The sequence below is a fragment of the Porcisia hertigi genome, chromosome 34 (genome assembly GCF_017918235.1).
Source record: "Porcisia hertigi strain C119 chromosome 34, whole genome shotgun sequence".
Taxonomy (NCBI): domain Eukaryota; phylum Euglenozoa; class Kinetoplastea; order Trypanosomatida; family Trypanosomatidae; genus Porcisia; species Porcisia hertigi.
In genome coordinates this window covers 770,756-795,287 of record NC_090593.1, presented here as the reverse complement: position 1 = coordinate 795,287, position 24,532 = coordinate 770,756, and the positions used below count along the sequence as shown (strand labels likewise).

At 56.1% G+C, this 24,532-nt stretch overlaps 5 protein-coding genes across 5 annotated transcripts; all 5 read left to right on the top strand.

The window, feature by feature from the left end:
• Nucleotides 1–873: 873 nt before the first annotated feature.
• JKF63_01758 (uncharacterized protein) lies at nucleotides 874–1,941 on the top strand (the record flags this gene model as incomplete). The annotated part of the gene is made up of 1 exon (XM_067897804.1): nucleotides 874–1,941. The coding sequence occupies one exon, from the start codon at nucleotides 874–876 to the stop codon at nucleotides 1,939–1,941; it is 1,068 nt and encodes a 355-aa protein (XP_067753961.1).
• A 5,827-nt stretch (nucleotides 1,942–7,768) lies between these two features.
• JKF63_01757 (uncharacterized protein) lies at nucleotides 7,769–8,950 on the top strand (the record flags this gene model as incomplete). The annotated part of the gene is made up of 1 exon (XM_067897803.1): nucleotides 7,769–8,950. One exon carries the CDS (start codon nucleotides 7,769–7,771, stop codon nucleotides 8,948–8,950), a length of 1,182 nt encoding a protein of 393 aa, XP_067753960.1.
• A 706-nt stretch (nucleotides 8,951–9,656) lies between these two features.
• On the top strand, nucleotides 9,657–11,888 carry JKF63_01756 (uncharacterized protein; the record flags this gene model as incomplete). Its single annotated transcript, XM_067897802.1, has 1 exon — nucleotides 9,657–11,888. The coding sequence occupies one exon, from the start codon at nucleotides 9,657–9,659 to the stop codon at nucleotides 11,886–11,888; it is 2,232 nt and encodes a 743-aa protein (XP_067753959.1).
• Nucleotides 11,889–13,059: 1,171 nt separating this feature from the next.
• On the top strand, nucleotides 13,060–15,060 carry JKF63_01755 (uncharacterized protein; the record flags this gene model as incomplete). The annotated part of the gene is made up of 1 exon (XM_067897801.1): nucleotides 13,060–15,060. One exon carries the CDS (start codon nucleotides 13,060–13,062, stop codon nucleotides 15,058–15,060), a length of 2,001 nt encoding a protein of 666 aa, XP_067753958.1.
• Nucleotides 15,061–19,164: 4,104 nt separating this feature from the next.
• Nucleotides 19,165–22,158, top strand: JKF63_01754 (uncharacterized protein; the record flags this gene model as incomplete). The annotated part of the gene is made up of 1 exon (XM_067897800.1): nucleotides 19,165–22,158. The coding sequence occupies one exon, from the start codon at nucleotides 19,165–19,167 to the stop codon at nucleotides 22,156–22,158; it is 2,994 nt and encodes a 997-aa protein (XP_067753957.1).
• Between the last annotated feature and the right edge of the window lie 2,374 nt (nucleotides 22,159–24,532).

Here is a 24,532-nt window from a genome sequence, read left to right as displayed (position 1 = left end):
CGTAAACATATATATATATAAAGAGATCGATGCTTATGTATTGTCTCGGTTCTTGGACGCATCTCTGCCGCCTTCTTTTTTTTTGTTTTCATTTAGTATCGTTTTTTTTCCTATCTGCGAACGCGGGTGTTGCTCGAAGATCTTAAAGTTTTTAATTGTCGTATAGGGTGTTGGTCACACACACACACACACACACACCTCTACTGTTGGCGGTCTTCTGTCGTAGGCAGTTACCTTATCTTTTTTTTTGTGGTTGTTGTTGACTCCATTCGCGTTTTCCTTTCGTCTGCTCTTTGCTGCTTCTGTTGTTTTTCTCAGCCAAGTGCACGAGGACCTCTTTTCGGTGGAGAGTGAGACTTTACTCCTATCGCTGTTTTAGCGTACACACACATATATATATATTTATATATACTTTTTGTTTGGTATGGTTCCGAGTGGCACTACGTAACGCCTCTTGTACTACTAAGTGGCTTGTGGTGTTGAAAGTGGGAGGCGCTGGCCCTCATAGCAGTCCCTTCCTCCTCCTCTCCTCCCTCCCTCTTTCTTTACCTCTTTTTTTCTCTCCCTCTCCCGTCTTCGTTTGTGTGCTGGAGTTCCCCCCCCCCCGTAAACATTATACCCGCATTTTTGCAGGAGCAACAACGTAGAAGGGGGTGGGGAGGAGAGGGGCGTATTTCGTCGCGTCCTCGGCCACACACACACACACACACACGGGCCCTTTTCATCGCGCTGCTGTTTGTCTGTGAGCGTTCTATCGCTAGTTTGAGCTAACAGAGAGAGCCACACTCGGTCACCATCAATAGTTGGCCACCACTGCGTAGCGGGTCTCCCACCTGCTCTATCCGACCACAACAGTAGGAGGGGGAAAAAAAGATGCCTCCAGTTTTAAGGAGGGTGCCACCGCCGCCGAAGGAGCCCGGTACGCATAAGAATGCGGAGGTGAAAGAAGCCTTGCACGCGCGTGCAATCCGGCGCACGGTGGTGGTCACCGCCGTCGTCTTCTTGCTTCTGGCGTGCCTGGCGGTCGTCTCCAACACGGCGCGCGAAGCCGTTGGCAATACCGGAAAACCGAAGATGGTAATTCTTGTTGTGAAGGGGTGGTCCCCAATGTCGGTGAAGCGCGCCATGCGCAGCCACACGCCGTCTTTCATGCGACTTCTCTCCAATACAGGTGGGCAACTCATGTCCATCACCGCCAACTACAGCACCACAACCCCGCTCATCAACCTCCTCACCGGCTCCGCTGCCCTCAGCGCCAACACGCTGGCCAACACCACATCCATCCTTGGCTGGCTGAGGATGCATGGGATGCGCACTGTAGTGGCGGCGCCGGCCACTTACTGGTCTTTGGGAACGGCGGGCACGACTCCATGCCCGCAGGTCGGTCTTCTAGACACGGAGTGCTCAGACCAGAAATGCCCTGAAGTAAAGGGGTCGGCCTACTGCAACGTCTTTCGCAAGTACATCACCAGAGAAGATGTCGGGGAGTTGTACCGGGATAACATTATGGAGAGCCTTGACAAGACGATAAGCTACTCTGCAGATGCGTTATATGTGCAGCTGGACAAACTCACCGAGGCGGTGCCGAATAATACGAAGCTGGCGGTGAAGGAACGCAGCGAAATGCATCTGCTCGACTCGGCGGTGGGCCTTCTCTCAATGATTCTGTCTTACCGCACCAGTGTGGAGTTGGAGAACTGGCTGATGATTGTCACCAGCGACGGCGATAACTCTGAGAAGGCCGCGCCGCTGCTCGTAGCGGTGTACACAAGAGGTGAGCTAGCACAGCTAAACGATATCGCAACGGGTGCCATGACAACCGACATCTTCAGCACCATTAAGCACTGGTTCGGGGGATCTGGTGTTGACAAGAAACGTCTCCTAGGCATTTGCACACATGGTGATGAAGTCAAAAACTGCGAGAAGCCCGTCAGAGACTGAAACATGCGAATAAAGAGCACCACATATTGATGGGAAGCAGGGGGTGGGGGGTTATGGCTACGGCTGCTGGTTCAAAACTCTTTTTTCCCGCCAAGAGGCGATAGCACGCCTACGAAAGATCATATCTGGCGGAGGTGAAATCTGCGGTTGCAGATAAACTCGTGCAGACGTGGTAGCATCCGTTACTGTGTGCGATCGTCTTTCCACCGGGATTTTTTTTTAATATTAAAAAGAACGAGTGATGGCAGGGAACGCCTCTGGGTGGTGGGCCTGTTGTGTGTGTGTGTGTGTGTGTGTGTGTGTGATTCACAATCAGAGGTCAAAAGCCAACCAAAAACAAATCGCACAAATCCAAGCGAACACACAAAGGAAAACAAACGGATAGTAAAAAGGCCCCAATCCCTCCCCCCCCCCCCACACCACCACCACCGCCCCCGGCGAGCAGACGTCTACTCTTTTCTGCTGATCCAAGCGAGAGAAAAGGTAACTAAAAAAAGAGTTTTTTTTTTGTGGGGGAATACGCGCATACCGACTCACATATGAGTACGTGTCTCATAGTAGAAGTAGGTGCTTGATGTTGTGCAGCACGAGCAACCGCTGCTGCTGCCATGGAACGGTGGTGTAGCACAGTCTTCACTCTTGCTAGACTTCTTGAGCTACACGCATACCGCTGGAACACTCTGGGGAATGAAAAAAATATGTATAGAGAGAGAGATGAACAGAGAAAATGCACTGGTAACATGCCCCACACATTGCGTAAACAAAGCGGTGTATAAAGTGTGTATGCGTATGCGCGTATCTTAGCGCACGCACGTGGCACCTGCTGCAATAGATATTATTGTAAAATGCTGGAAGTCGAGAACTAAAATGAAAGCAACAACAACAAAAAACGACAAGCTTAAAACTAGGCTGACAAAAAAGGATGGGTCGTTTCGTTTATATATATATTTCCCAGTGGTGCTTGCATATTTTTTTTCTTCCTTTCTGTTTCTTTGGCTGTCATGAGGGTCGCTACCTCCTCCTCTGTCACCGCACAGGTGTGTGCCTCTCGTCGACTGTCGTTGCGCCAACTCTCCCCACCCACAGTCTTTCACGGATCCACCCCTGACACAGACACACACACACACACAATATGTATTGGCATATGTGTACGCCTATGAGAGAGTATACCTCTGAGGGAGGGAGTTGAGCACAGATTGTCGTGGCATTTGATGCAAACGAGCAGAGCGTGCCACTTCTGAATACGGGCGTGCGTTCGTGCGTCTTCCCCACACAGAAGACTTTTTGTCTTTTTCTTCAGTGGGAAAAAAATGAAGAAACGTCTACGCTCTTTTTTTTACCTCTCGCTTCGTGGCACTCCAGCGTCTCACATCACCTTCAGGTCTCCTCCGTCTCTCTCACTTAACCTGCCCTCTGACCCCTCCCCTTACTTTTTTTCCCGTTGCTTTCGCGCGGGCTTCTTTTGCCTACGGCTGCCCTGCTAGCGTATGTGACTCTATTCCGTTATCCTGTCGAGCTCACCTCGTCCATCTCATCTTCACAGAGAAACGGAGCCGGCTGCACCAACGGAACAAAGCAAACCTCTGGCTACGGAGGCCGACAGCGACAGCGACACCGCGTTGAAAGTGTCCTCAGCAGGTGTTCACCAATACTGATGAGCAGGTACTGATAGCTTCGCCTTGCACCCTTGCTTCACTCCAAACTCCAACCACAGCGTTAGTGGACGCAACGAAGTGACAGTGAGGAGGCGGGGAAACTTCTTGACGCTCAAATGAGCCTCATTCATGCATAGACATACACAACGTACCTAGAAATCATCTGTCATTAGACTTGGATTGTACAGTTTCTACTTTGCCATAGAATTGTGTTTTTTTTTCCGAAAACGTCTGTCAAGGTGTGTGTGTGTGTGTCTGCACAGCGCCGATCAGGTCTCCAGCGCATCCTTCATTTGGTGGGGGGGAGGCTAAAGAGAAGCTGGGCGCAGTCACGGAGAGGGAGCACAGGGGAAACGACGCGGTATGAACGCCGAAATGCGTCGTCATGGCACCACCCCGGACCGCTACTTGCCGGCTCAGATCGTCGAAGAGGAGGAGCGAGTGCACACACTGAAGACGACCCCTACGTATTCGGAGGTAGAAGCATCACCGGTGCCTTTTACCGTGGGAAGTTATTCCACCCCTACCTCTCCCTCGGCAGTCACCGGTGCTACCGATCGTCGCTTGCACACAACCCGCAAGACGTTTGCTCGATCGGTCGCACGTGCAATGAACGTTACGGAGCGCCCAGCCCTCGCTTTGAGTAATGCCGCTTCTTCACCTGCCTCACATACGAAATTGCAGAGCACACCAACTACACAGTCGTCACAGATGCACGGTTCACCTGCGCCGGTTCGCAGCATCTTTGACTTCTTCCTCGGCTCTTCAGCGTCACCACCCGAGCCCACAGAGTGTCTTGCGAGTAACTCAACAGAACGCAGAGGACTGGAAGTGGAGAAGCCTACTGGGGGCCTCACAAGCACAGACCATTCCCTGTCCTGGTCCCACGACTTGGGGCCGTTCCGACGAAGCCTGGCGCCGGCACGCACCTTCATCGAAGACTTTCTGGCTACGACGGACGAGCACCGCATCGACAAACCTCCGGAAGAGTGGACCTCGCCTCCGACACGCGATAACCACAACACCGCGCTCGATTTCACCTCCCCTCCCGTGCGCATAGTCGGAGTAGCGCTGGACAACACGCCAGTGGTACCAGAGATGTGGGAAGAAACAAGTTCGTCTCTGTCCACATCCTCCACGAGTGCCTCGGATGTGTTTGAAAGAATGAAGGAGACGAGGCAGCCCCAGCGCAGTGGATTCGTCTCGCACATGCATCTTGGCTCCGCTTCGCCAAGCTCTCCACACCCAGCGCCGCTGACCGCCTCTCCAACGAAATGGTTACGGGGCGGGGTAAGCGCACCCTCGCCGTTGAAAACCTCCATCTGTGCACCGAACCAGTCTGTACCCATGATCGATGGAAAGCAGGCAGTCTCGCTACTGACTGGCGGCAAGGGGGCACTCTCTGCAACTGTCTCCGCTGAGGACACCACCATCCACCAGCACAAGAGAAACCGCAGGCTTCCCAACCGCACCGGGGATGAAGGCTTCCGCGAAGCTGTGGAGAGAGAACTGCACTTTCCACCCTGCACACCACAGCAGGAGGGCGCGCAAGCCACCTCGACCTCTTGGCGCGCGGCACCTGTCGCTTCAGATGGAATGAACAGCGCTTGCAATCCACCCAATCGACCACGACGGTCACCATTCTCGGCGCTGCCTCGGTCGTCGCTGTCTGTACATCAATTTTTGACACCACCGTCCGTTGATGTGGAAAGAAATGCACCCATGTCATTTTGTGGATCTCCGCAGGAGGGTGTCCACCGCGGCATGTGGGGTGGTTGTCTCGGGGGAGGTGGCCTGGCTGCACATGAAGCAGCCAGAGCAGACATGATGCCACCACCACAAGCCGCAGCCTCCAACCCTCCCGGAGAAGTCCCCCTCGCCTTGTCAAGGCCGTGCGCCATGGCGCAGAGAGATCTACCTCAAACGCCAGCGCACCGCTCAGTGAACGGGGGCGCTGCGTCTTTCCACACGGTGCGGCAGATTCTCGAACCCCATCTGACACAGCACGTCGAGATCCAGGGAGGAACCATTGATCTCTGCGAGCCACACCGCTGCGCGTCAAAGAAACCGAACGTCCGTGCGCTTCTCGCAAGGCTCCATCCCGGCAGGTGTCCGTCAACGCACTCACAGGCAAGCGCTAAGATGGGCTCTGCCGCCAACGAATGCGCGTCGCAGATGACTCTCCTCGTGAAGGACGCACCTCCGCCTCGGTGGAACGTGTCCACCAAAGTTCACTACAATCCACTCACAGAGAGTATCGAACTAGACCCTACCAAGAAGCATTCCTCCAGTGCACGGCGCGGCCGCCCAAGTTGGACCAACGACGACCGTGTGGAAAAGAGATCGATAGCTTCTTATCCCAGTCGCAGCGGATCCGCTCCAGTAAAGGTGCCACTGCACACCCGCACGTCACTCTTGCGGTTGGAGGCGACAAGAGCACACAAAGCCGCAGAGGCGGCGCTCCGTGAAGAAATGGAGTCGCCGTCTTTTCATCCAACTGTCGCCCCGAACAGTGTGCGTATCTGTCGGAACAAACTTCGAGAGTTGAAGAGCTCAAAAAATGCTGGTCTTACTGGGACTGGACAAGGGTCTCACCAGGAACGCGCTTCGCACACCGAGAAACTCAGAGGCGATAGCAAAGCATGGCTAGGCAGACCTGAAAGGGATACTTTCTGGGGGGACGCTGCAGTGTTGGAAGACATTTCTGTGTCCAGCACAGACAACGCCGATGAACCGATGAGCCCACAACAGACGTCTCTCTCAGGCTCCCTGGCGGCAAGTCCACCCGCTGAAGATGCGGCTTCCCTCCAAATCGCAGATTTCCGCTCACCGGGTGCCAATGTGAGCACACAGGTGCGTGTGGAAAAGGTTAAGGCGCCAGCAAGGCGACAAGCCAGACAGCAGCAACGAATCCAGGAAAGGAGAGGGAACGAGCAACTGGAGGTGCAGAGAGACCAAGAACGAACCGGTCAATCAAATGCCACGCGCCTGCCGATGGAAATTCCCCGTTGCGTAGAGCCGCGTCGCCCACCCGCCTCCTCCTTGACCGATCACACGAACACCCCAACCCAGTGTAGTCTGTTGTCCATTGAGGACGCGGTGACTCCTGTCATGCTGACTGGACACGGCTCTGCGGTGAAGCGAGGTGCGACACTCGTTCCGCCAAGTGAAACAGACGTGCCAACCCCTCGCAGTGAACGGATGGCAACGCAAGCGCCACTCCAGCGCGTGGACCTTTACAGCACAGCTCCATCCGCGGAACTAGAGGTGCGCGACACCTGGTTGGGAAGGCAACAACGCCTGGAGGAACGGCTCCTGGCCCTCCATAGGGATCGGCTACGTCGGCAGACAATGTTCGGCCACCTTCCAAAAATGCGCGAATTAGTTACCCAGCAACCTTTCTTCAAGCCCTTCACAGGCCGCTGAGATGGCTGTGGCTGCCGGCTATGAAAAGATCACGCCGCAGGGTTATCACTGCGCGACCCTGTTGTGTCCGCCCTTCTCCTTAGCACAGGTCCTTTGCTTGGCCCCCACCTTTGCATCTGCTCAATCATCCCTGCGTAGACGTCTATAAATCTCTTGGTGAACCACAGTGAACTAGGTGCAAAAAAAAAGAGGGGAAAAAGAGAAACATGAAGGTGGTGTTGCAGCGAAGGCTCTTTGCACCACGTAGGCCCACCCATAAGCTTTCATCATGAAGGTCTCTGGACATGCCGACGATGGCTGTCCGCCCACGCCGTAGAGGGTGCGCCGTTGTTCACTATTGGTTGTCGCATGGTTAGCTTCCACTCACTCCCTCTACCCCTACCCCGCCCCCGAGACGCTTCCACGCACGAAAGTGATTCTCGGCTGCACCACCAGCTCTCTTTTTTTTTCCCCCAACTTCCTTCTGTGATACGGGGAATCCCTGCTCGGGAAGTCCTGGAGCACGCCTAATCGTGATTACCCCGAAACACTTGTGCTAGCGAGGCCAGCGCTGCAGAGCTGACCCCCCCCCCATCCCATCCTGTTTTCGCATATCTACACCCGCATCCTGTTCCCCCTTTCTGGTTGCGGACACTCCCCTGCAGCTGTTGGCCTCCTCGGTGCTCCCCATAGTCTGTCCTTTGCGAGTCCTCTTCCTTTTGCGTTTCCTTCCTCTATTCCCCCTCCCCTTTCTGGTGATTGTAGACATGCGGCGTCGTGTTGGTGTTGGTCATGTCTTGCACGAACGCCAGCAACAACAGCGCATGGCTGACCTCGGCGCTCAGATAACGGCCGAGCGTGTTGGGCAAATCGAGGACCAGCTGGAGGAGCTCCAAGCACAACTCAAGACTCTGGCGCAGAATTACAAGTCTGAGATTAAGGAGGACCCCGTCGTTCGTGCGCGCTTTCGCCAGCTCGCCGACTCACTAGGGATCGACCTCATCTCATCCAAGAAGAACATCTTTGCCGGCGCCCTCGGACTTGGCGACTTCTACTACCAACTCGCCAGTCGCACCGTCGAGGCGTGTATGAAAGAGCGAAAGTTCTGTGGCGCCTACGTTCCGCTTCAGCGTGTCCAGTTCTTTGTCCAGAAAGCGTACGACGCCAGTTCCCTGACGACAGGCAACGCGCATAACCGTCATCGGATCCTCCCGCACAGCGGCAAAGACAGCGCAGGGTGCGACGACGGTGGAAAGGGTAAGCGGGTCATTATCTCTGAGGCCGACATCCTGACAGCGCTCTCCAAACTATCAGTACTCGGTGCTGGCTACAACGTCGTGAAGCTGGGTGGGGTCTCCTACATCCAGACAACACCAGACGGAACGCGCGGCGGGGATCATGTGGTCCTGCTGAACTACGTTCTCGAGTTGCAGAAGGAGCAGATGGACAGGGCCAAGCGTGAGCTTTCCGAAGAGCAACGAAAGAAGGTCTCGACATCGTTTGCACCCAACTCGGGTGACACAGCTGTGGGCAAAAGCTGCCCCCGCAGCGGCGTAGGCGCAGCTTACGCTTTGGGTGCCCATCCCTTTGATCTCGGCGACGACAATAGCAATTCACTAACCATATCGTTGCCCTTCGCACAGCAGTGTGTTGCCGTGCGTGAGTCGCAGATCGCAGGCGGACTCCACTGGAAGATACACCGCGCTCGGGCGGCGTTGAAGCGGATGGTGCAGGAAGGCACTGTGTGGGTCGAAGAGCCGCAGTACAAGTCTGGGGCTCACGCCGCCAAGGCCGGTGTCCCTAGCGGCCCCGTAGAAAAATCGAAGGCCCTATTCTCATCTGTTGAGGAGGTGAAGGAGGTGTGGAGGGGCAAGCACGTGGGCACGGGGGAAGCAAGAGACGAGCAAGATGTTGTGTACTGGTTTGTGTCACTCACCTCTCATGCATGACCACAAGGAAAAAGTCAAGCAGTCGAGACATCAAGAAGCCGGTTCCCGCCCGCTGAAGGTTGCTGCGTTAGTAAGTGGCGCTCCTCCTGCTGTACGCAATGCGTAAGAAAGCAGCATATCTGTGTGTGTGTGGGGGGGGGGCATCCGCTAACCACAGAACACACCATTTTGTGATGCACACACCCTCAGGGCCTCTCTTGCCGTTTCTCTCTCGTATACCCACCTCTCTGCTGCCACCGCATGTACTGTGCTCGTGTTGCCGCCAGAACTGCCCATCCCTTCTGTTGACTTTCAAAAGAGCGGAAACATGACAAATTGGAGAAGAGGCGAACGTAAAGTGAAAACGGCAGCCTGCATGTTCAGGTCGCATTACCGCAACAGCGCATAAAAGAAGCACGTGGAGGCAGTCACGTTTTTCATCTCTATGAGGCAGAGTGTCATCACTGCGGCTGAGAGCCCCATACGCCGGAATGAGACAACAGTGTTTGGCCTCCAGGCTCGTCACCGCCGCCACTCATCCCCTCCCTTCCCTCCACTCCTCCTTTTCTCTACCTCACTGTACCTTTCATTACCAAGCTGTTGACGTCCGCTCAACAGTTTCTGTTGCAGACACACGGAAGCACTGTGTGTGCTTACAAGCGACCCGAACCTCGACCAAGCATCGTGGGCCCCCCCCAATTGACACACCCACTGCGATACGCGATTCATGCTGCTTCGCACAGTCTGCGGACGAAGAGATGGGCCCTTTCTGGTGACAGCGGTGCTACCAAGAAATGGACTGCGGGCCCTCCGCACGAGCAGCAGCACGATCCACTCTGGCGGGTCGCCGCACTGCACCACATCAAGGATGAGGTTTGCTCGACGGTGCTGCTCCACGCTGAAGCGGAGCCCCGCCCCCAACGAGGACGACACGTTACCGCTCCTCAAGAACTCCTTGAGCGAGGGGCCGGTGCAATCCCGCACGCCCCGAAGCGACAGTGGCACGGCGAGTCTGGCGATATCCATTGAACTGTTGCTGCAGCACCGCGCACACATGACCCGCGTCTACATGGCGCTTTTGGCAGACCGACGCGCCCAATATCGTGATCAGCTGCTTCTGACCTCCGTGAGCTCAATTCAAGAGGATATGCAGGTGCTGCTTCGACGCTTGCTGGCATCTGAACCCGAGGGGGCCCCAAGCGCCAACGAGCAGCCGCAAGAATCACCAGAGCCTATGACGTGTGATGCTGTGCGAAGGCTGAAAAAAGCGTGGACGCGAATCAATGGTGTTGCTGACCACTCACGCGATGCGGCGATGCGCCACGCATATCTCCGTGAGCTCCGTCGCTGCTACTCGACGCTAATCTGCTGCGGCCTTCTACGGAGTGAAAGCGAAGTGCGACTTATCTTGAGCGAACTGCACAACACCGACCTCATAGAGCCCGACGCCTCGTTTTACGAGGCACTCTTCATGGCGTTGTGGTCGCTCTCCGAGGTGCGCGGAGGAGGCAGCGCTACCGGCGAGCACCGCGATGGAACTACTCCCCAGGCGCCAGAGATCGTCGCTGGGGAGGTGAGGCAGTTACGGCGGAGCGTGGTGGGGGATCTTGCCGGGTATTACATGGGCCACGCATTGGCACAGCACCTGGATTGTAGCCGTGCAACCGAAAACGCACTCCCAACGCACACAGCTGTGCGCCGTGAAACGTGGGAGGTCTTTTTCGCTACACTGGCCAACTGTCAGCCTGCGCCGAAACTTCTGGACCTTTGGTGGCAGCGATTCCTGGAATGGCTAGACGAGCGCACGACAACCATCCCAGCCAAGATCGGCATCGACAAGGTGGAGAAGACAACAAGTTCTCATAAAAAAGCGTCGGTGCCGTACCAGGCCGCTCACGCAGTTCTTTCATGGTGCGCACAGTCTCGCGAGATGGAAAAGGCGCTGAACTTCTTCAATGGTGTCAATCAACGCGGTGTCACGGTGCATGCTGATACCATGCCAAACACCTCCTTGCCCTCTGAACTGGTAGAGCACTTAGCCCGCCCGGGCTGCCTCACTTCCCCCTCGACGCATATCGCTGTGCAGGAACTGCAGCTTGCGCTCTTTGTGAAGCTCATGGCGAGTACAAAGTCGCTCCAGATGGTCGGTGGCCTTCGTGCGCTGGTGGTGCGAGACGTGCAGCAGCAAATCACTCCAGCTGTGCTGTACGCCGCACCATGGGGGGTCATCAACGACTTTATTGCGGGGCTCTCGGTGCCAAGCGCGATGGAGCTGCTGCGTCGTTGCTCTTCCTCGGCCGTCGCCGTCGACGCCGCTCCGCCGACGGCGACGAAAAGTGGGCCAAGCGACAGGGAAAGCGGTAGTGAAAGCACCATGGACTCTGATCCACAGAGCACACGTAGACGCGAGATTCCATTTTATGTATGGGCCTCGCTGCTGCGCCGCTGCTCCCGGGAACACTTGCAGGACGAAGCCGAGTCCCTATTCGTGTTTCTGCGAAAAAAGTTCCCCATCACGGCGCAGGAGAAGCGTGAACTGATTGAAATTATGATGCGGATGTACGCAACGTTGCTCCCTGCCGATTTTCCATCTACGATGGATGTCTTTCTCCAACACGTTCTCCGTACGCCAGAGGGAGAGCCAAAGGTGCAGCCGGACTCGGTACTATACGGGCTCCTCGTCAAGGCCGCAGATTCGCGCAATGCGGCCATGATGGTCTTTCTGGAAGCCTGCGCGGCCGGCGTTTCACTCACCGAAGAAGTTTTCGAGGCTCTCATGCGGTCAACGCAGTACAAGACGATCGCATCGCTGAGTCGGAAACTGCCTCATGACTACTCCGCCTCTACATTGGATGCGCAACTCAAGATCCCCGCGGACGCCGACGCACATCTTCGTCGCGAAGAGGCTCTACGCGCCCGCGGCAAGCCACTCTACGACTCTACAGGAGATGCAGGGTAACCGATTTTTTTAAAGGGTATAGAGGGTAGAAAAGGTACACCCCGCGCCGGTCCATTTTCTATGTTCAAGTGCAGAAATGTGAATGTGTGTGTGTGTGCGTGTGTGTGTGTGCTGTGACGAGTAAATTAACCTTCTCATCTCGCCACGTGTGAGGTGCTCAAAGTGTGTGTGTGTGTGTGTGTGAGCGTGTCTCTCGAGTTCTTAACAACCACCTCCTTCCCCCGCCTCCCTCTCTCCCTCTCCCCGCCGGCACCGCACTGCACTGCAAGACTACACAGTCAGAGGAGGGGACGAAAACAGAAAATATATATGTCAACCAAGTGTGAAAGAGAGAGAGCAGAGAGAGAGAGAGAGGACTGTGTCTCGCCGCGCGCTTCCCGTCAGTGCAGGACACGATCATTCTCTATACTCTTTTCTAGAAACCACACACCTGACGCAAACAAGGCAGGGTTTTTTTTTTTTTTGGGGGGGGGGGGGGCGGGAATAGACTCTGTGTTTTTCATTTTTCTTTGTTCGAGTACAGTGCCAGAGGCAACTGCAGGCGCTCAGTTCCAGTATAGCGACTCAGTAAACATGGCTCCCACTTCTCTCCAAAGAAAAAAAAACGAAAACGACACAACGGGGAAAAAAGGGAGCGAGGAGGAAAATCACCATTTTACTCACGAACCTCTTTGCCGTGGTGCATCCTTTTGTTACACACTCAGTAGCGCCTCTTTGACAAGCGTGTCTTCTCCCCTTCCCCTCGTCGCTCTTTGCGGTTAGTGTGCCACTCGCAGATCAAAGCGCGGCCGACATCTGTAAGGGGGGTATAGATACTGGCCCACGTTACCTTCACCCAGAGACCCATACGCACCACACACCGGCACAAGAGTGAAAAGGTTCAGTGATCACACATTGTTTTTCCCTTTTTTTTTTCGCGGCTCCTGAAGCTCCGCCCCTCCCTCGCACAAACCCTACCCAGCACCCTTTGCAGTGTGACGGACACCAGGAGGATCACACAAGAGAACACGCGTGCAGTAGGAGTCAACGTAGGCAGACGCGGAACAACCCTTCGAGGTTCAACCCAGGACACACTCCCTTCCAGGGTGGAAAGCGAGACTGAAACTCTCTCCTCGCTGGACACGCCCCATACAGGTAACTCCATTGCATGAGAAAAGCTTCTTTGCACGGTATGGCTACTGTAGAGTCCTCCAAGAGCTCTCCGCAGGCGATGGAGGGCCCGACGGCAACGCCTGCGATGTCCACAACTGATCAGCCGACTACAATTTCGATCACCACCACTGCAGCCACATTGTCGTCCGGCTCGCCAAAGGGTTTTCAAGTAACACACACCAGCTACCAGCACGGCACTCCTCCCTTCCACACTACCCCGCCGCTCGTTCCGCAGGCGGCACTCCCTGGCCTAGGTGCCGACAGCCCATCTGGGTCGCCATTGCAATGTGCACAGCTGCCGCCAAGCGCGAGCAGAGCTGCAGCAACATTGCTGCGCCCGCAACGGAGGTCGTCCTCGTCGCCATCGGTGCACGCTCAGGGTGAGACAAACACGCCACCCTCTAGCTCCCGAACAACCGCCGTGCCGCTGATCACACCGCGCTATCAAAAGAAGAGCCATACGGTCCGGCACATGAACGTGACCGACAGCTTTCCAGGGCAGCAGACGCCATCCGGGGCTCTACGGCAGGAGGCGACGGAGCGAATGACGATCCAGAACGGCCCGATGCAGTATAGTCAAGAGGTCCACTTTTGCACCTACGACGTGTACCGTCACGGCAAGCGACAAATCCACACTCGCAGCGTCGGCTACAGCAGTGATGGCGACTTGGTAATGACGCGGGAAGACTACTCGGAGCCGAGTGACGTGGACAACGGCTTTGTTCGCAAGCGGTCAGAGATCTCTGAGCCGACAGTGCTGGACCCGCAAGCAAGGCGACCCTTGACGGACAAGGAAGTACACAGCAAGCACAAGATCCACCTGAACCGACCCCGGTACAAGAAGTACCCGGGTATTCGTGCACCAAAAAATCGTAAAGTGCGTAACCGTTTGCTGAACGACCACTTTGCCCACGAAATGGCCCGTGAGATCCTAAAAACGGCGCGGAATTGGCGCAAGGTCAAGCCAGAGGAACCGAGAGCAGCGGTGCAGCCGTCCTTCACGGACCTACCAAAATCAGTGTTGCACGCATTCGATCTGGAAGGCGAGGAACAGCTGCAGGAGTTTGAGCGACTGCGCATTCACCCCCAGGTGCTGGCGCCACAGCTACGTAATGTCCGAGCACCGCCGGACCCCGACTCGCCAGAGGGTCGCTTCCAGGGCCTGAACACACGCCTGCGTGGCGAGTTGCAGCACGCCTTGAACAGCGAGTTCCTGACGCAGCAGATTGAAGATCTTGAAGTGCACTTCAGGGATTACACCAAGGGTGGTGCCACTTCCCCTGAATCGTTGGTCTTTCTTTTTCGAGATGGCTACGGTCGGCTCATTTGCCACGGTGTCGCCTCCTACTACTTGCTAGTCTCCGAATCTCGTACGGTGATGGACGGAAGCGGGGCAAAGCTGACGTACGTCTCTCTCCCTAAAACACGTCGTCATGGCGTTCGCGCGGTCAATCTGCCACACGTGCCGCTCTTGTTCGTGCTAAAGCGCAACCGCCGCCACCTGCCTGCGAGGCACAGTCTTTCTACCCGGACGACCCCGCATTTGGCACCGGTGCCAGCAGCGGGGTTGGGCAATGACGTTCTCACGAAGGATGCCGAGGCACACGAGGCGGACGTGATGCCGCCTCTTGACCTCAATGCAGCAGCGGAGCCGAACGGCAGGGACCAGCCGAGCAACAACAGAGACCTTGACGGTGGTGGCAATGTCGCAGAGGATCCTGCAGCCGGCACCCAGCCGACGCAAAGCGGGAGTGGAAACCCAACGGTATTTCGCACCGTGAATAACAAACTCCCGACCCCCGACCCGTTGCCTTTTTACATCCCCATGCTTCGGTTGACGCTCACCGCTCAGCAGCAAGAGGATGCCGCTCAACAGCTGGATGGGGCGAGTCCTGTAGGCTCCCCGGATTTGGGGCCGTCAACGTTCCCCTTGACAGCTACACAGCAGAAGAAACTCCGCAGGGCAGACAGACTACGCTCCTTTGAAGCCTCACAGGATGATTTGCCCTGCTTTCATTGAGTTCCACCCTTCCTTCCCCATTCAGCAGCATACGCGCCGGTGTCCTCGCGAGAACGACCATGTGAATAAACGAACACCCGCTTCGGACGACGCACCTGCCACTTACCGTACCGGTAACGGGGCTCCAATGAATGAATGGACACCTGTGATTGTAGATGTTTGCTGAGGCCTACCATTCTTATTGGGTCGTTGTCTGCATCATTTCTTGTAGGGTGTGTGTGTGTGTGTTTGTGTCAGGTAAGTTGATACTTGAAACAAAAGAGCACACACAAGTAAAAAAAAAACGACCCCCACATTGAGTGGGTAGATCACCTCGCTATCCAGCACATCCTCTTTCTCCGCAACACCCCGTCTGTACATCTCCACATTCAACAGGAGTCGCTGAGCACGCTGGGCGCAGGAGGTATACGCGTCGTATCACGGCGTCGCTTTCATCCCACCACAGCTCTCCCTCTTCGGGGTGTGTGTGTGGGGGGGGGAGGGGGGGAGTGGAAGGGAGACTCCTTCATGGCCGCACATCCACGCTAACCTTCCTCACGCGATACGGCCACAGGGGGACAAAAATGGGCCAGCGGGCATCCAGGCAACGACCCCGCCCCCTGTTTTGCCAAGCACCCCCTTACGCGTCATGCAGAGCCAGCGCATCAAGGGCGACCGCAACACTGTGCTGTGATGGGACACTTATAGGCGCGGCGACAAAGTCCAGCGGCAACCCTGCTGGGTCTGGAGTAACCGAGATGGTGGATTGCGCGTTTGCGCACGGGCGCCTGACCGTGGGGGCCTCGGCGTGCCGATGGCGTACCTCCGACCACCTCACGGGGTGGCTGGAAACTTGAAACACACAGCAAAGCACGCCATGATTTGACTGCGCACACCTCAGACGCGGTGCGTGGGCCTGCCGGCGTGGTCGCGAGCAATAGTGCATCCCCCACCTCCCCCCCCCCTCTCCCCCCACCGCATGACAGCAGTGTTCTGATCCAGGCCACGGGATGCAGCTCTCCAAGCGTGGTGGGCGTGATGCGTGACATCTGAGCAGCGCAACCGGAAGCCAGCAGAGCAAGCTTGACCAACGCAAAAGGCGCAAAGATATGCGTGTCGATTCGCCCTTCCCCCAACCCTCACCCACGGGTGCACACGTGAGCGGACCGCTCTGCGGGTGTACCCCCTGCACTCGACCGGGTGCACGCTGCTGAGGCACGGGCGGCCGGCCACGCGAGGAAAGCACCCCGAGCCGCACCATCGAGTCCTGCAGACTTCGTCGCTCAGAGGAGCACCCACACCATGTGTAAAATGGGGCGCAGAGACTTTGGGCGAGAGGGGGAATGTGAAGGGGGCGGTAGGGTGCACACGGGCGGGACGCAGGGTGTCAGGCGGACCAGCATGCAGCCCACACCAGTCCGATGGTTTTCCATTGCGCAGCGCGTCTCCGGACCACGAGTGTGGATGGACAAACAGGGTCTGCTAGACGTATGGGCCTAGCTCTACAGCCGTGGCGCTTCGTCGTAGATTACCACTATAGTAGCTCCAGTGCAGGCAGGGGACGGGTGAAGTGAGTGTGTCTATACATTTGCATCTACGAAACCACATGCATATTTTTTTTTTGACGAGTTGAGCTGTTCGGGGCATGATGACTGGGACGACGGCGGGAGAGGGAGACACACGGAAAATGTATGAAGTGCGACTGATACTTCCCATGCGGGCCACATGTATAAGACAAAGCGTGTGCGCGGGCTGGTTAACGGGGCGATACGTCTTTTCCTTTTGTTAAATTGCCCCAGCCGTCGTCGTCGTTGACTTGATTTATCGTCCTCGTACAACGCTGTTGAAGCACTCCCTCTGTGTTTAGTATATTTGTTTCTGTGAGCTGGCCTGTTCTGCTCAAGACTTGCGCTCATTGGTTCATGTGTACTGCTGCGTTGTGACTTGCCTCCTCTCGGGGGTTGTGTTACACACGTCTTCTTCTCGGTGTGAATGGCACCACCACCCGTTTCGCGTCAGCGCTCACGACCCCCCCCCCTCTCCCTCCTCCCCCTCACGGGCGAAGAAAGCTCTTTAGCGCTTGGAGTCCTGCGTGCGTCAGTTGTCTCTGAATAGACTCATAGTACAGCAGGCTGTTGATGTCTCTTCCTGGCCCATTAGGAGGAGGGTCAGAAGCGTAGCTTGTGCGCTCCACTACCAGTTTAGAGTAGGCAACTCTCTTCCTCTCGCGTATTATGTTATTTGCCATGGCGTTCTACCGGATCTCTTCACGTCCTGTCTGTCTGTTCACACTTTTATGTTCTCTTTTTTCATTATTTCCCCAACTCACTCTCCAACACGCGAGTGTGCGTGTCTGTCGGTGGGTCGGCGGCCCTCCTCACTCAAGAACGGCAGCTGCTAACGGGCTCTGGTTCTCCTCATTTGCTGACGACTCATCACACGTGAACCGCCTCCATCGGGGGGAGTGTATTTTCGGTTGACTCTCGCGCAGGACAGCAGCAGAGAAAAAAAGAGGAGAAATCGAGTGGGTTCACAGGTGCACAGGTCCACGCGGAAGGACCGGTGTGGGGCATATCAACACCACCCTCCTCTACCAGAAAAGACATAGTTGACAGGGCACCACTCGCCGGCCTCTCACACAGGCACTGTTACACAAAGTCGTGAACAGAAAAGTAGGCATTCAGCAAGAACAACAGTTTCGACCCCTGAAAAGAAGAAGAAAAAAAGAGCATCCGTGCCAACGGTCCGATACTTCTATTTTGCGCTGTCTCTCTTCCCATTTCCTGAGCGTTTGGTTCCACACGGGGACAAGTGCGTGCCTTTCCACAGGCCGGTGCGACGCCTGTGACCCTACGGCAGTGTCTCTACTTCACACAGTTTTTCTGTATCTGTTTCTTTTTTTTTTTCTGGAGGGGGAGGGGGGTCTTATTGTTTGTGTGTTTTGTGTGGCAGAGGAAGAGGGAGAGGAGGGTAGGTGACTGGATGGAATGGGTGGGTCGAAACACTACTCGGACCGCGGTAAAAAAACTCTTTTTGGACTTTCTGTTTTCTTCCATGCAGAGTGGATACCCCTGGAGTGAGCGTATCTAGCTGCTCTCCCGCCCTACACCAACTCTCCCCGCTAGGTGCACTGTGTGAAAATCAGGCACGCAAACGGATACCCAACAACGATTGCGCAGATTCACAATATTTTTCTCTTTTTTTTCTGCAGTCTCGGTGCCAGCTTTCCCTCCGGGTGCCTCAGATCCTACACGCTAACCCTCTCCTCCTCCCCCCCCCCCCCAATCCCAGGCGCCTTCGGCAGTGCTCGCCTTAGTTCGACGTTGACGAGTTTCTCGTCGTTCCTCGCCCTCCCAGTCTCGTAGCTGAACTCGCCTAGCTTTTGTAATTGTAGTCGTCCCACCCCCTTTTTCGTGTGTGTGTGCGTGTGCGTGTGCGTGTCCGTCTCGTTTCCTTCCTTTTCTCTCTCCCGCCCTCCCCCACACCCCTTTTCTCTCCATCATAGATACGTATCACGTCGTTTCCAATCCCGTGGTGTGTATGTGTTGTGCTTCACTGCCTTATCATATAACCTCTCTTTACTTTCCCCCTAGTCCCGTCGTGCTTTGACAGATACAGACACGAGTACGCATATACGTATAAGCACACACACACACACATATATATATATATGTACACACAAGACCACCATTACAAAACATCTCCCTTGACCACCCCCCGTCAAACTCCCCCTCCGTGATCACAACTCCGTGACATTTTCTTCTCCATTGTAGCTGTACAAATTATCATATTTCACTTGTTTTTTCGGTTGCTGCTCTTGTGGCATAAGCACTTGCTAGTTTGTGTGTGTGTGTGTGTGAGTGTGTGTGTGTGTTTGGTTTAAGGGTCTGTGCGCTGAACACTTTCGACTCTCGAGTTTAGCAGTGCCTGCCTCTCCACGACATACGCTGCGTTTACTTACTGGGGCTCCTGTACCTCTCGCTTCACCAGGCTGTGCTCTATGCAACGGTGTTTTTGTGACTTGGTGGCAGCATAGTAGTGTGGCGCAAGAATCGAAGGCATAAAAGGGGGGGGGGGCCTTTGGCACCAGAGTTGGATTCCTTATTCAGGTTCCTCGTATTAGACATGCGAGTCGTGTACGGAACCCCGTTGCCACCTGGCCTTGTTGCCCCCACGAGAGGCGAGCTGCGCCTTCGCATAGATCGACTCATCCTAGACGATGAAGTGATCAATCACAACCCTTTAGTGCAACTCTTCGAGGCCCCCAACTCGGCGAGAGCCACCTCGTCTGCGGACGTAGATGGAGCGGAGACCCACATGACCCCTCCCTTGCGCAGCCCAAACCGCTTTGTCGTGCCAATCGACTATTGTTGTGTAGGCCCTATCTTTTGGGGAGAAACCCGGCCTTCTGCACAAGGCCAACCGGCCACGCCGCAGCTCAAGCGTAGCCCAGTTACGATGGCATACCCCATAAAAATGCCATCAACACAGTTTGGGGCTTATCTCGAGCGCATGACGGCGTCGCCACAGCAGGGATTGCAGATCGATGTATTCGTACCAGCTAGCTACAGTGGTCGACCTCCTGTCACGGTGGGAAGGTGCAGAATCGCCCTGGACTCGCTCCAACCAGGTCACCCTGTAAAAGGCTGGTTTCCTGTCGTGCATCGGCGCCCCCGTCTTTCAGTAGAAGATGCGGGCCCCTACAAGTTCACGGAAGTGCCTATCGGCAAACTGAAGCTAACAGCCACCCTTGAGTACTACCCAAGCACGCGGCACCCATGCGCAGAACCGACGGCGGCTGCCAAGCACAAGCGCCACAAGGGCAAAGATGGTGCTCGTGTACGACTTCCGCAAGCCATGACGCACCGCTCTCACCGCCATCCAGAGTGCACCGGGAACGATGCCGCGGACCCACCTACAGAGACCTCCTCAACGTCCACGGCAACCGCCGCTGCTGAATCACCCGTCTCTTTCTCCGACTCTCCTCCCTTTAATGTGAAAGTGGGGCGTCTGCGCAGACGTCATAAACGGCACATGGATCACCTCGACACCTCCCTGCACCAGGACAAGACAGCCCTCACAGAGCAGCTGCTTCAGCAAGGACTGCGGTTGCGAGCACAGATGGAGGCCGCCTCTCGAGGCCTGGGCATTGATGAAGTCGGCGGCTTAGTCGCTGGAGACCGACGAGAGGGAGATGGACTGCTAAGTTTCGAAGATGCAGGAACCGGCATGCTCGCCAAAAACACCGATGAGAATATGAACGATGAGAGTGAGGTGGCCTACACATCGGAAGACAGCGACGAAGAGAAGTTTGCCTTGCAGATGCAAAAAGACGCCGAGGCGCGCGACCGGCGGGGTGTGCATCAGCACCAGCTGCAGCAATCGACATTGTCAAGCAGCGCTCCTCCTGGAGCCGCAGGCGTGCGACACCATCTCGTCTCTACCCCGGACGCTACCGCGGCATGTGAGGCTGCAATAGAGGCGCCGCCTAGTATGAGCGGTATCGGTCTCCGTGGCACGCGAGCTACGGTGGAGCTCTGTTTCTCCAACTTCTCCTTTGCTCAGACGGTCCTTACCGCAGACTTGCATGCGATGCGCATCAACGTGCGCCTGAGTAGTGACATTACGACGTTGGAACCTTCCTCTGGGCCTCTCTCGTCCTTTGTGCACCCAGTGCCGGTGGAGCAGCCCTTCATCTGCCTCCACTTTGACGTATGCAGCTATTTTGAAGACCACAGCAAGCTTGTCGTCGAAGCTTACAAGGTTATGGGTGAGCTGGAGCTAGAGAACCAGAACGATGTCTGGAACGTCCAGGGACCACGGCACGTGGCGAAGGAAGAGCTGCTTGGGCTCTCGATAATAGGGCTTTACCACCAATCCCGTGCGATTGTATTTCGTGACCCTCTCGCTGACACATCCAACGTTTTTGCACATTTAGAGCTTCGAGTGAGGCATCACGGTAGAAATCACAGCCCCGCTGCCAGCACCGTGATCGATGCTCCTCATCCTTCACAGCAACAACAGCACCAGCACCAGCTACCGCGGAATCCCCTGCAGCGTGCGACAAACAGCCTCTTTCAAAGGACGTCGAGTGATGTCTCCCCGCCCAGCAACGACCCCGCGACCACCGAAGCTGTGCGGCCCGTAAACCAAAACGCCGCCTGCACATCCTCACAAAAGCCACCGGATGAGGTGAGGAGCGCAGGGGAAGCCCCGGTGAAGGAAGAGACATCTAGCTTCACGCCAGGCACTTACCCTTTGCGCATATCGCAGGCGCCGGCGGCTAAGTCACCATCTATTGCAGTGAATGAGCGCAGACGGTTGCGTATTGTAGTCTATAGTGCTGCCGAGCTACCACGTGTGGCAGTAGCGAAAGATCATCATCACGGCCCTCCCATGGGTGTCAACGTTGGCAAGTACCCCATCGTTTCTGCGCGGCCACGGTCAATGCCAGAGGCAGGCGTCAACGGTGCGGTGAGCTACGTGGAGCCGAACTCCTTTGTCACCGTTGAGGATGTGTACCGCGTCTCGGAGACCTCGTGGATGAGGTCCGAGACGGCAGCTCCCGTCGTGTTGGACTCCAGTCCGTCATCGTCAAACAGAGAGTGTATCCGCGACTGGTACGTCGACGAGGCTCTCGGTGGTTTTTACGACCGCAGCGCCGTCGCTCAGCAAAGCAGCAACCCGGAATACAACTACGAAGTTGTTCTGCAGCTACCGGAGATCCCTGTGGCCACGGCTGGCTGCACCACAGCGACGCCAATCACGCACAGCCTAGCCGACGTGCTTGACGAGCTGGTGCTGAATGTTTGGCACTCAGACCTTCCCTTCCACGCCTCTGCTTTGAGTGGCTCTGCCGTCACAAACGGGGCTGATGGCAAGGAGGAAGGCCGGTCGCGCAAGACGAACGTCCCTCAGGAAGAAGAGCACTTCTGGGCACACGCGGCCTACATGGGCACCTGCCGAGTTGATCTTCGTGCTCTGCGCTACCTCAAGACGCTAGATGGTTACTACCGTGTCGTCTGTGAGCGGAACGCCGGAAGCGCCATAGATCCTGCACTGGCGGAAGCGCAGCCGAAAACCATCGGACACGTGCGGCTCAGTGTCGCGCTGCAGTGAAAAGGCGACGAAAGGCTTCGTGCAACCGCGACCAGTACTAAAGCAGGGAAGCGTGTGAAGTACCACGGTTGTTCTTTGCTCTTGTGCAAACTTGTACGCCTTTACGTCTCACCGCACTGCCGAAGAGATGAATGGACCACCGTGAGGGATACCTCATGCCGAGTTTGTCATCTACTACCGCCTTCGTTCAACTAAACCCGATGTCAGTTGTGGACGTGATACTCGCCCCACCGACCAACCTCTTCTCCTGCGGGTCCTCTCTTTTTTATTCCCCCCACCACCTGCCCCATCCACCGCCCTCAAAAAAAAAAGGGAGGATAAGAGAGACGTATGCGTCGTATCACGGCGTCGCTTTCATCCCACCACAGCTCTCCCTCTTGGGGGGGTGTGGGGGGGGGGGGGGAGTGGAAGGGAGACTCCTTCATGGCCGCACATCCACACTAACCTTCCTCACGCGATACGGCCACAGGGGGACAAAAATGGTCCAGCGGGCATCCAGGCAACGACCCCGCCCCCTGTTTTGCCAAGCACCCCCTTACGCGTCATGCAGAGCCAGCGCATCAAGGGCGACCGCAACACTGTGCTGTGATGGGACACTTATAGGCGCGGCGACAAAGTCCAGCGGCAACCCTGCTGGGTCTGGAGTAACCGAGATGGTGGATTGCGCGTTTGCGCACGGGCGCCTGACCGTGGGGGCCTCGGCGTGCCGATGGCGTACCTCCGACCACCTCACGGGGTGGCTGGAAACTTGAAACACACAGCAAAGCACGCCATGATTTGACTGCGCACACCTCAGACGCGGTGCGTGGGCCTGCCGGCGTGGTCGCGAGGAATAGTGCACCCCCCACCTTCCCCCCCCCTCTCCCCCCACCGCATGACAGCAGTGTTCTGATCCAGGCCACGGGATGCAGCTCTCCAAGCGTGGTGGGCGTGATGCGTGACATCTGAGCAGCGCAACCGGAAGCCAGCAGAGCAAGCTTGACCAACGCCAAAGGCGCAAAGATATGCGTGTCGATTCGCCCTTCCCCCAACCCTCACCCACGGGCGCACACGTGAGCGGACCGCTCTGCGGGTGTACCCCCTGCACTCGACCGGGTGCACACTGCTGAGGCACGGGCGGCCGGCCACGCGAGGAAAGCACCCCGAGCCGCACCATCGAGTCCTGCAGACTTCGTCGCTCAGAGGAGCACCCACACCATGTGTAAAATGGGGCGCAGAGACTTTGGGCGAGAGGGGGGAGGTGAAGGGGGCGGTAGGGTGCACACGGGCGGGACGCAGGGTGTCAGGCGGACCAGCATGCAGCCCACACCAGTCCGATGGTTTCCCATTGCGCAGCGCGTCTCCGGACCACGAGTGTGGATGGACAAACAGGGTCTGCTAGACGTATGGGCCTAGCTCTACAGCCGTGGCGCTTCGTCGTAGAACACCACCATAGTAGCTCCAGTGCAGGCAGGGGACGGGTGAAGTGAGTTACTACGCGTATGCGTATATATGTGATATATATGTTCATGTACGTGCATACATATTAGCTTAGTTCATTCATATGGTTGGGATGTGTTCGTGGTAGAATGACACGTTCGAGCTCTTAAACATGAATCGTCTTCACACCGCCTTCTACAATGTTGTGGCCTCACGGAGGATGCAGGGCTCCACGTCGAAGTCAGGGCCTCCTGGGACGCCTGATGTACCCCCCTCCCCTCCCCTCCCCCCCCCCCCAAAAAAAAAAAAGACCACCCCGGGTTCTAGATGCATTAGAACGCCACGTTGTATGTCCTTTTCTGGAATGTGCCGGGGGAATAAACAGGGAAGTTTAGCTGGAAAGGACAACCGAGTGAATTGAATATGAAAGATTATGCTGAGCACGCGCTGCAGCATAACCAGTACACAACCCCCCCCCCCTCGTGGCAGCGCCATGTCGCCTCAAAAGCTGGGACGGGTTCCAGTCGTTTTTGCTGTGATGTGCATCACTGCCAGACTTACGGCGAGGTATCCCCTTCCAGCGGAAAGGACTCATAAGCCGATTTCTGCGCAGCGGGGAGCTGGACAAGACCATGGTACGCAAACGAAGTCGTGAGTATACCTCTCACATACGCACGCGCTCTACAGATAACGCACACTGAATATAGCAAAAGTTTGAGCAAGGGCCTGTACGACCTCTCTTGTGCTTCAATCACTTTTTCTCCAGGCTTCTCCGCTTTCGTCTCTCTCTTGGCCTGTTCAATCATCTCTCACCGCAAACTCTCTTGACCAACTCTCTCTTTCTCCCTCCCCTCCCTGCATGTCTGTAAAACTGACCTTGCCGTTCCAACTGTTTCTGTGGGAGCAGTCAAGCTGATTACGTGAAAAGTAGAACAAAAAAACACCACACACATAT